Here is a 12101-nt window from a genome sequence, read left to right as displayed (position 1 = left end):
GTTATGAGCATAACTCACTTATATTTTAAGTTCTGCAATCTTTTAGGTTATTTCAGTTGTGTTTATACCTGGTCAGCAAATATGTGGAGATTCCAGGCTATTGTACTTACTCTGAGGACAAAGAAAACGCAGGTCTTCCTTTTTCAGGCCATATGCCATGATGCTGACATAGTTTTACTGGTAATAATGTGACTCAGGTGTTAGTTTAACATACCCGTAATAAAACTAAGGTCCAGTTACTAAATTGATGAGATTTTTTGCTATTCTGCCAAATGTTTCATCTTCAGGCTCCTCACATCTTCATTGTGCAATAATTACTTACAAGGACCACACAACAAGAACTGAAAATTACTATGATGTGAACAGCCAATAGTACTCTACTCGCATTTGCATACTTGTAGAGATGGAGAATGTATTCTATGTAAGATGAGTGTTAAAGCATTTCAAGTAAATGGTTAAAGATTTGATTCTGTTGGACCAGTACTAAATCAGACAGGTTTACAATCTGTTGTGTCAAAAATCTAATTGTTTTCAAAACACTTCATATTTCAAAGGACTCACACAGATTATCAGAATGTTATTTACAGAGTAAGAGCAAAATACTGCAGATGCAGGAGATCGGAAATATAAAACAAAGTGCTGGGAAACAGCAAGTGTGGCAATATCTGTGGAGAGAGAAACAGAGTTGATGTGTTGAGTCCAATATGACTCTTCTTCGGAACAGTTCCAACTCAAAACGATAACTCGGTTCCTCTCTCGCAGATGGTTGCTGAGTTGTCCAGCACTACTTATTGCTATTTACAGACACTGCCGTATCGAACCTTTATAGTTTTGTTTTTAATATGATCCCCACCTTTGTAGTAAGTGCTGTCTTCCATGTATCTCGATAAACCGAAGTCTCCTAGCTTTACACAGTCCAATGAGGATACCAATACATTTCTGGCAGCGATATCCCTGTAAGGAAAAAAGAAAGTATAGATTAAAATACTCAAATTGTTCCTCTGAAGAGAAGTTGCTGATTTGGTCAGATTAATCCTTTTCAATTCTTTCAGGTGAAAGTACCATTCATATTATTATTTTCATGATGATAATGATCTTTATCTCTATGTAAATTGCTTTTCAAATGCAAGGTTTCTCTTTGCTTGTAAATTTGAGAATGATATTAACACAGGAGTCAAGATCCATCAAACTAAACACCCATAATTTACTGAATACAATTTGCTGCAATAGAACACAACTTAACATAAGCCTCAGTGAACAGCCTTTACTGCTGTCCTTCTGCTCACAAACCACTAATTCCACTGCTCATGGGCTAATTCTACCTTCTACTTTTAGTTTATCTCCTTTCATTTGCGACAATTGTTACTGTCTACCAGCTCTGTTAGACGGCATGTTCTTTCTCATCACTGAAGAGCATGAAACAAGCCATTAATAATTTTACTTACATAGCAGAAAAATACATTGGTTGGATGAGTCACACAGAGAATTGATTACAACTCATCTTTTTCTCTATTTTTAAGGAAAAACTCATCCTAGTAGTAGACTGTTGCTATGTAATATTTATTAAATATACCTCAGTGAGTGCTTTGCATTGCCTTGATTTTAGTGCTAAGAATAATTCTCAGAAAAGTACATTTTTAAAAATAAATTGCCTTTAGCATTTTGTAAGTAACGAAGAAAACAAACAAGAGCACAATATAACACAATTTGATGAACAGTTTCTTTCCAATCATTGAACATATGTTATGTAACGATAATGAGGTTTTAAAAAAGCTACAAAACAGTTCATTTTACCCGAGACAACCCAAAACCACAGTGGAAAGATCAGAAACACTGCTATCCAGCTCTCTAATTAAAGGTAACTGCTACTAAAGCCTCAATAGCGAACAAATCAGTGATTTTACAGCAAAATTAAGTTGACATTGAGTGACCTTTGTCAGAAGGGTAACTTCTTTCAATTCTTGGTAGCTCCCAGAATCTAATCTCCATCTCAATGGCTACTGAAGGGTTTTTTTAAAGACTTTATTTTCTGTTAGATTGCTCATAATTCTTTGTGCATTTTATGCTGCTCACTTATTTAAGGTGATGTCGCCAAGAAGCAAAGATTAACTTTTTCTGTCATTCATCTATAATCCAGCAGGTGGCACTCTTATTCCAAAAGGTAATTTGTTTTCCTTCATACGTAGGGATATGCAGTCTTAGGTTAAATTATGTTTATTATTTTCTTCCCATTTATGTCCTCCCATTGCTTTTTACTAGGAAAGATAAGCAGACTGAGGGGTAAGCATGTGGTTTCCACGCAAGCATCTATTAATGCTGAAGATTAAGTAAAGCGTGCAACATTAAAAATTAAGGCTGCTCATCTCTGCCAGTAGTCAAGCACTTAGCATATATTCAGTGTCTCAAATAGAAAAAAAAATCTGAGATTTGGAACATGCCACGTAACAGTATGGTACACAGCACTTCTTTCAAACAACCTTAGAATCCAGGAGCACTTTGTTTCTAGTTCAAACACTATTATATCCACTTTTAATAGTAAATGGTCAACAATGCCAGCGATACCCACATCCAAATCAACATTCCTACAGTATCCTTTCCCCTAAACAACTAGACTAAATTGCACATTCACTCACCGATGTACAAATCTCTTACTCTCCAGGTAAGAGAGCGCTGTGCTGAGCTGGTAAGCATACAGAATTAAGGAGGCCAAGTCCAAGTTGTATTTTCTTACTTGTAAAAATGACCGTAACTGAGTGCAAAATAAAATCCAATTAAAAAAAGTCACTTTTCTGTTAAAAAAGCAATTCTAAAAGTATTATTCTCTTGACAAAGACCAAAACCAAATATATTGTCATTGCATCAGATTGTAAACCTTCTGGAAAATCACTTCTTCGTATTTTGTGCAGGCTTAACTCCAAATTAAGAATTTTAAAAAGTCTGAATCTCATCTCGTTATGGCATATGTTACTCTTCAATCCACGTAAATCTCTTTATAATCTACAAACAGCTGATCAAATTAAATGACTGAACATAGGTCTGACGAGAAGTCATGAATTTTAAATGATAGAAATCACTGGTTACATCATATTTAGGATACTGTACTGTGTCCAATTTTGGAAGACTTACTTCAGGAAGGATGTGATAGTTATGGAGTGGGTGCAGAAAAAATTCACTGAGATGATGCCAAGGCTGGGGAACTTTATTTATGACAGTCGAGAGAAACTGTGTCTTTTCGCTAGAACACAGGAGGTTAAGAGAAGATCTAATAGCAGTATTCAAATTTTTCCAGATTTGATAAAAACAAATTGTGAAAAATGTTTCCATGAATTCACGAATCACTAAATCTTTATGGTTTAAGGCAGTCTTCTGTCTTGTAAGATGCTGGTTTGCGCCGTGGTGGTCAACTCTGTGTTAAGCATCACCTGCTGTGACTCAGGAACCCCACTCTGACATGGCAGTCGCTGCTGCCTTGCTGCAGATGAGTAGAGTGGCCTGAGAAGGTGCACAATTCGCTGGCCTCAGTTTTCTCTGAACCCTCTTCTTGGCCAGCAGTTCTTGTTTTCTGTGAGCCTCTTAAAATGCTTTCCAAACAGTCAGCCTGCAGAGGGCATGACCATCAGCGACTGTCTCCCAGTTGTCAGTGTTAATTGTCTGCTATCTTCATATCTTGCTTGCAGGTGTCCTTGTAGCAAAGGTAAGGGTGCCGAGGAGGTCATGACCCCGTGGCCAGTTAACCGTCCAGAAGGTCTTCAGGTATCATCCATCTGATGAACATGGCCAAGCCAGCACAGACATCGTTGACTTAGCAATGAGTGTATGTTGATAGAATTAGCATGCGCCAGGGCCTGAGTTGGTGACCTTGCCCTGTCAAGAGATGCCGAGGATACGTCTGAGACAGCAATGGTGGAAACTGTTCAGTTTTCCTCCTGTCTAGCATATGTTGTCCAGGTCTCACCACTGTAGGTGACTGCAATGAGGATGCAGGCTCGGTAGACTTGGAGTTTGGTGTTCAGAGTCAGGTTGCTGCTGTTCCGCGCACACTTACTTGGCTTGGACATTACAGTTGCAGCTTTTGTGATGCGCGTGTTTATTTCAGCATTAAGTGACAGGTTGCTGGCAATCGTGGAGCCTAGATATGTGAAGCTATTAAAAAACTCCAGCGTCACACTGTCAATGCTGATAGTTTTCAGCATTGCAATGTCCTGGACCATGACATCTGCCTTCCTGATGCTGATGGTCAAACCAACTCTTTATGGTCTGAGAGAGTCCGTCCATTTGCTGCTGCAGGTGTGCCTTGGTTAGGAATACTGGTAAAGCATCATCAGCAGAGAACAACTCTGATGAGGACTTGGCATACCTTTGTCTTGGATGTCAATTGAGCAAGGCTAAACAGTTTTCCATCAGTTCTGCTATGTAAATAGGCACCTTCTGTAGATGACTTGAAGGTATAGGACAGCAGCAAAGAGAAAAATATGCCAAAGAGTGTGAGTGCCAGAACACAACCTTGTTTGACCCCGCTGCAGATCACAAATGATTGCAATGTTGCCCCATCATAGCTGACCTTGCTCATTACATGGAAAGAGGAAAGAGATCATGTCAAGCAGCTTTGGTGGGCAGCCAAATGGACCTGTTGCCTTTTTGATCCCTTCATGCATATCCCTAGCATTCTGTGTTAAAGGACATCTGGATATTCTGGCAAAGTTGTAACCAGTAGTCATTGGTGCACCACCTAGCAGTCTGTTGGACTTAACTTCGAGTGGCTCTTAGTACATTCAGAGTCTTCTCTACCAGATCAAAAACAGAATTACCTGGAAAAACTCAGCAGGTCTGGCAGCATCGGCGGAGAAGAAAAGAGTTGACGTTTTGAGTCCTCATAACCCTTCGGCAGAAGTTCTGCCGAAGGGTCATGAGGACTCAAAACGTCAACTCTTTTCTTCTCCGCCGATGCTGCCAGACCTGCTGAGTTTTTCCAGGTAATTCTGTTTTTGTTTTGGATTTCCAGCATCCGCAGTAGTTTTTTGTTTTTTTCTTCTCTATCAGATCCCTCTTGTAGTTAATGACAGCAGACTGCTTGGCTTCAATAACTGGTTACCAATCAGCGGTTTTCTGCTCCTGCTTCCCATATGTTAAGAGTGTGGGGTTGTGAGAACACACAAGAAATAGGAGAATTAGACCATATGGCCTTGCAAGCCTGCTCCACCATTCAATATGGTCATGTTCGATTTTGGGCTTCAATTCCATTTCCCCGTGTGTTCCCATATCCCTTAATTTCTTGAGACACCAAAAACCTGTCTAGCCCAGCCTTAAATGTATTCAACGATGGAGCATCCACAACCCTCCGAGGAAGAGTGTTCCAAACATTCACAACCCTTTGATTGAGTGAAGTAATTGCCCCTCATCTCAGACCTATATGATCGGCCCCTTATCCAGAGACTGTGCACCCGCATTTCAGATTCCCCGACCAGCGGAAACAATCATGTAAATGGTGTCTCGAAATATTTTGCATCTGTACCCTGTGTTGGAGTGGCTTAGAGTGCCTGTTCAACTGAGTTGAGGAACTGTTGATTTTTACCTGGGCAGGTAGGATAGCTGATGTTGATATGAGGACATCATTTTAGTTTGAATGAAAAAACTTCAAAGGTTACATTCCAACTCAGGTGTACACCAGGCAGTGATCTGAATCAGTCAGCGCTATATCGGCTCTTGGTGTGTTAAGAATGCTGTTTAGAGTCGTCTCTGGTGATGATCAGATCCAGCTGATGCCAATGCCTGATCTTGGATATCACCTGAACACCTTGTGACATGGCTTGTTCTGAAAGGTGTTAGTTACAGAAAGCTCATGGTAGCTGCAAAATGCATGTAGTCTTTGTACATTCTCATTTATCTTTCGCAGGCCATGATGTCTGAGGCAGGAAAATAAAACCTAAGAATACATCAGTAGTCAAGATTAGATGTTACAAGGATAACAACAAGACAAAATTAAAGGTTCTGTATCTGAATGCGCACACTGAAGTAAATAAATGTGATCTGATAGCCATTACGGCGGCATGGCTGCACGATGACAAGGACTGGGTTCTGAATATTGAGGAGTATATAACATTCAAGAAGAACAGGAAGCTAGGTAAAGGTGGAGGGTAGCACTGTTGACCAAGGATGGGATTTGTGCAATAGTTAGAGATGACTTTGGTTCAGGAGATCAGGATGTGGAATTGGTTTGGGTGGAGATGAGGAATAGCAGGGGAAAGAAGTCACTAGTGGGAGTGGTCGACAGGCCCCCTGCCACAATTTAAGATGAAGTGTACAAGAAGAGATATTGGATGCTTGTGATAAAGGGATGGCAATAATCATGGGCGATTTTAATCTATATATAAACTGGAAAAATCATATTAGCAGTAATAGCCTGGATGAGGAGTTCTTAGAATGCTTTTGAGATAGTTTCTTAGAGTAGCACATTCTGAAACCAACCAGAGAGCAGGTTATTGGTATTGTGTAATGTGACAGGATAATTAATGACCTCAGGGTAAAGGCACCCCGAGGTAGCAACCATCACAATATGACTGAATTTTACATCCAGTTTGAAAGGGAGAAGAGTGGTTCTAAGACTAGTATTTTAGACGTAAATAAGGGTAACCATGTGGGCATGAAAGCTGAGCTAGATAAAGTTAACTGGGATACTAGGCTAGGGAATAGATCAATAGAGAAACAATGGCAGACATTGAAAGGGATATTTCAGAATAAACAAATTCCTACTATAAAGAAGAATGCTAAAGGGAGGACCCACCATCTGTGGTTAACTGAAGAAATTAAGGAAGGCATCAAACTTAAAGAAAAAGCATATAACTGCGCAAAGATGAGTGGCAGGTCAGATGATTGGTCAGAATGTAAAGAACGGCAGAGAATGACTAAAAGGTTAAATCAGGAGTAAGAAATTAGAGTATGAGAGGAAGTTAGCTAGAAATATAAAAACAGATAGCAAGAGTTTCCACAGGTATTCAAAAAGGAAGAGATTAAGGAAAGTGAGTGTTGGTCCTCTAGAAGACCTAATGGGGAGCTAATAGTAGATAATAAGGAAATGGCAGATGAAATGAACAAATATTTTGCTTCTGTCTTCATTTTCTTGTACAGGGTCTGAATCTTTGCATCACCCTGGGGCACTGCCCCCTCTTTCCAGTAGAGACAGAGAAGTTTGTGCAGATGCTCCAGGAGTGTTGGTTTCCCATGCTTGATGAGTTCTGGCAGTATATTACCAGCACTTGGATTAGGGGTCAGCTCTTTAGGACAGAGATGAAGAGAAATTTTTTCTCTCAGGAGGTTCACAGAATCTCACAGTGCAGAAGAGGCCCTTCGGCCCATCGAGTCTGCACCGACACGTAAGAAACACCTGACCTACCTACCTAATCCCATTTACCAGCATTTGGCCCACAGCCTTGGATGTTATGACATGCCAAGTGCTCATCCAGGTACTTTTTAAAGGATGTGAGGCAACCCGCCTCCACCACCCTCCCAGGCAGTGCAACCAGGCCGTCACCACCCTTTGGGTAAAAACATTTTTCCTCACATCCCCCATAAACCGCCTGCCCCTCACCTTGAACTTATGTCCCCTCGTGACTGACCCTTCAACTAAGGGGAACAGCTGCTCCCTATCCACTCTGTCCATGCCCCTCATAATCTTGTACACCTCAATCAGGCTGCCCCTCAGTCTTCTCTGCTCCAACAAAAACAACCTAAGTTTATCCAACCTCTCTTCATAACTTAAATGTTTCATCCCAGGCAACATCCTGGTGAATCTCCTCTGCACCCCCTCCAGTGCAATCACATCCTTCCTATAATGTGGTGACCAGAGCTGCACACAGTACTCTAGCTGTGGCCTCACCAAGGTTCTATACGACTCCAACATGACCTCCCTACTTTTGTAATCTATGCCTCAATTGATAAAGGCAAGTGTCCCATATGCCTTCTTCACTACCCCACTAACATGCCCCTCTGCCTTCAGAGATCTATGGACACACACTCCAAGGTCCCTTTATTCCTCAGAACTTCCTAGTGTCATGCCGTTCATTGAATACTTCCTTGTCAAATTACTCCTTCCAATGTGTATCATCTCACACTTTTCAGGGTTAAATTCCATCTGCCACTTGTCTGCCCATTTGACAATCCCGTTTATATCTTCCTGTAGCCCAAGACACTCAACCTCACTGTTAACCACCCGGCCAATCTTTGTGTCATCCGCAAACTTACTAATCCTACCCCCAAAGGGTTGTGCGACTTTGGAACACTCTGCCTCAGAAGGTGGCAGAGGCGGGGTGATTGAATATTTTTAAGGGACTATAGAGGATAAAAAAACATTCCAGTAATAGCTGTAAATCAGGAGGTGGAAGGGAGAGGGGAATTTGGTGAAATTGCAATCACTTTGAAAGTGGTATTGGGCAAACTGATGGAGCTGCAGGCTGACAAGTCTCCAGGTCCTAATGAACTTCATCCTCGGGTCTTAAAAGAGGTGGCTGATGAGGTAGATGTGTTGGTGCTAATTTTCCAAAATACACTAGATTCTGGAAAGATTCCATCATACTGGAAATTAGCAAATATAACCCCTCCATTCAAGAAGGGAGGGAGCCAGAAAACAGGAAACTATAGGCCAGTTAGCTTGACGTCTGTTGTGGGGATGGTGTTAGAATCGATCATTAAGGAGGTTACAGCTGGACGCTTAGAAAAACACAAGGTAATTGTGAAGAGTCAGCACGGCTTTGCAAAAGGGAAATCATGTTTAACCAACTTATTGGAGTTCTTTGAAGGAGTAACATGCGCTGTGGATAAAGGGGAGCCTGTAGACATGCTGTACTTGGATTTCCAGAAGGCATTTGATAAGGTGCCACATCAAAGGTTATTGCAGAAAATAAAAGCTCGTGGTATAGGGAGTAACATATTCACATGGGTAGAAGATCGGCTGGCTGGCAGAAAACAGAGAATATGCATAAATGAGTCTTTTCCTGATTGGCAGGACGTGATGAGTGGAGTCCAGCAGGGGTCTGTGCTGGAGCCTCAACTTTTTACAATTTATATCAACGACTTAGATGAGGGAAGTGAAGGTATGATAGCTAAATTTGCAGATGACACAAAGATAGGTAGGAAAGTATGTTGTGAAGAGAACATAAGGAGGTTGCAGACAGATACACATAAGTTGAGTGAGTGGGCAAAAATATGGCAGATGGAGTATAATGTGGGAAAATGTGAAGTTGTTCACTTTAGCAGGAAGAATAAAAAAGCAGAATATTACTTAAACAGAGAATGGCTGCAGAGGGATCTAGGTGTTCTAGTGCATGAGTCACAAAAAGTTAGTATGCAGGTACAGCAAGTAATTAAGAAGGCTGACAGAATGTTATACTTTATTATGAAAACATAAAATTAAGGATGTTATGCTTCAATTATACAGGGCAATGGTGAGATCACATCTCAAATACTGTGTGCAGTTTTGGTCTCCTTAATTAGGGAAGGATGTAAATGTGTCGGAGGCTGTTCAGAGGAAGTTTAGACAGACTGGGTTCGTTTCCACTGGAGTTTAGAAAAGTAAGGGGTGACTTGATTGAAGTATATAAGGTCTTGAACGGTATTGACAATGTGGATGTGGCAAGGACGTTTCCTCTTGTGGGTGAGTCCAGAATGAGGGGACACGGTTTTAAAATTAGGGATCGCCCTTTTAGGACAGAGATGAGGAGAAATTTTTTCCCTCAGAGGGTTGTGCGACTTTGGAACACTCTGCCTCAGAAGACAGTGGAGGCAGGGTCATTGAATATTTTTAAGGAGGCGGTAGATAGATTCTTGTTAGGCAAGGGAATCAAAGGTTATCGGGGGTAGATGGGAATGTGGAATTTGAAACACGAACAGATCAGCCAGGACCTTAATGAATGGTGGAGCAGGCTCAAAGTGCCGAATAACCTACTTCTGTTTCCTACTTCATATGTTAGTGAGGCAATCCTTTCCCACACCCGTTCTTGTGTCGAAAGCCCCCAGTAGGTTCTGATTAGGTATTCTTCTGATAGCAGCTTCAAGCTCCTCAAAGAACTCGTCTATCACCTCTGTAGTGGGGCATAGCGCTGGAGCATAGATACTCTTGAAGTTAACTGGCACTGTTATAAGTGTTTTGAGTCGGGGATGGGGGGGTGTAAGGAACACATTGTTAAACATTTGTGAAGGGTTCTATCATTGAGAGTAGAGAGTTCCTTACAGTGAAGCCTACACCTTGTACATATGTTTGCTCTGAACTCTTCCCCTGCCGGATGAACATGTAGTGGTTTTCTTTCAGTGATCCACTCTCCGTGAGACTGGTCTCTTGTGGGGAAGCTATGTCAATGTTCTGCCTGTCATGTTCACATTGATCACAGCTGTCAGGCACACGTTATCAACCAGCTGAAGTCATCCGTCAGTTCCGTGCACATGGTCCTGACATTCCAGTTTACCAATCGAAGAGTTGGCATTTTCTTTCTTCTCATTTGTTTTGTTTGTTTGTCTGGTGCAATGGATTCTGTCCATTTGTTGAGCAGAGACTCTTGAAGCTCCACACATCCATTGAAGCAGATGGACGATGGTGAGTCACTTTACTAGTCAGGGGCTGCCCAACTTGAGATGGACAGTGGTTGACCATGGGGTCATGATGGTTCCTCCCAATGTTAGAGATAGCCCATAACACCCATTCTCTATGCCAATCAAACTAGGCTTATCACTCATAACTGCTGTCTCCTGTGTTGTGTTAACGCTCCAGCGAAACTGGGCCGTCCTCTCCAGGGTGCAAGTGTCGGCAAAATTTATGTAGACCCTGGACTGCCCAAACGTCAGTGTCTCCCTCTTGACCTCCCCGGTTGAGCCCAAAGGAATGCAAAGAGTTGCCGGAAAGATGATGTATTTAGATGTCAGTCTGCCTTTGGGCTCCACTCCAGGTTTTTTCTCAGGGTTACTCCCTTAGCTTTCAACTCTCCCGAGGTAACCAAAAGGCAGTGAAGCTATTTACCCATAGCTGGGAGTTTGGTTCATGAGTGTCAAGTGTGTGCACATGCCAGTGGACCTGCACACTGCATGCCTGGGTGCCAAAACATTCAGAATTCCTCTGATGCTTTAACCTGGGGCCACATGGGATCCAGTTTCCATGTGTCACTACGAGGAGGCACAGCTGAGGACTTGCCATCGGAGAAGTCATACTGACAGGGAAAGACTTACACATTTGGTTCTCTTTTTTGCATTACTGCTAGCCAATGATATGGGCTGAAAGTGAGAAGCAAAGTAGCACACATAAACAGAAAGCATGCTAACTTTCTTCACCCACACACTAGACACATTGGCCAGTTGGATAAACTTCACTAAATCACTAAATAAGGGGGAAAAAATTTAAGATCACATCAAAAGAACAAAGGGAAAGGGAAAGGCTATATTTCTTTGAATATAGGACATGGAATACATTACCAGAAACAGTGGTAGATAAATACTTGAATTCTTTAATACCACACGCAATGTCAATCAGCCACCTTTGTAGCACCTTATTGAATGTCGTTTGATAATTTAGGTACACATCACGCACTGAGTAATCTTCATTAATTCTCCAGTTTGTCAGTCATCACTTTTTACAAATACATGCTGGCAATACTGAACTAACCCATGTAATTCTAAATGAATTCATGATAAAAAATACAAATAGACTCTATCATAAAATTCACATGTTCCCGATTGCATTTGTCAATGCATATGATCATACCTCTCCAAAGGTACACAGTTCCATTATTATCCAGACCGGATTTTCTGTAATTACGCCAATCAGCTTCACTATATGAGGGTGGTCAAACTGCCGCATCGTCACTTTAAGAAAATAAAAAAAGAATTTGTTATTTTTTAGTGAAGGCATTTTTTGTTAACTGAATCAAAGAGGAAGGCCAGAACCCTAGCAGAAACATAAGATCAAGAGCAGGCTATTCAGCTCCTTGAGTCAGTTCAGTCAATCATTTAGAATGAGGATGATCTGTATTTGAATTCCACTTATCTGCCTTTGCACTATGTACTTTGAAATCCTTCCCTAACAAAAATCTATCAATTTCTGTCTTGAAAGGTTCAATTGACCC

General features: G+C 41.3%; 1 protein-coding gene across 6 annotated transcripts in view; it reads right to left on the bottom strand.

Annotated features, from left to right (window-relative positions):
* Positions 1-12101, bottom strand: part of LOC144679973 (focal adhesion kinase 1) — a 531813-nt gene that overhangs the window by 112382 nt on the left and 407330 nt on the right. For all 6 annotated transcript variants that reach the window (XM_078540999.1, XM_078541000.1, XM_078540997.1 and 3 more), the window contains 3 exons: positions 11741-11841; positions 2634-2749; positions 854-954 (listed from right to left, as the gene is read on the bottom strand). In XM_078540999.1, coding sequence (XP_078397125.1) covers positions 854-954; positions 2634-2749; positions 11741-11841 — 318 coding nt within the window. The remainder of the gene's footprint in view (positions 1-853; positions 955-2633; positions 2750-11740; positions 11842-12101) is intronic.

The sequence above is a fragment of the Cetorhinus maximus genome, chromosome 4, assembly GCF_964194155.1.
Source record: "Cetorhinus maximus chromosome 4, sCetMax3.hap1.1, whole genome shotgun sequence".
NCBI lineage: Eukaryota > Metazoa > Chordata > Chondrichthyes > Lamniformes > Cetorhinidae > Cetorhinus > Cetorhinus maximus.
The sequence above is the reverse complement of the archived record's forward strand: the minus strand, read 5'-3'. Positions and strand labels throughout refer to the sequence as shown.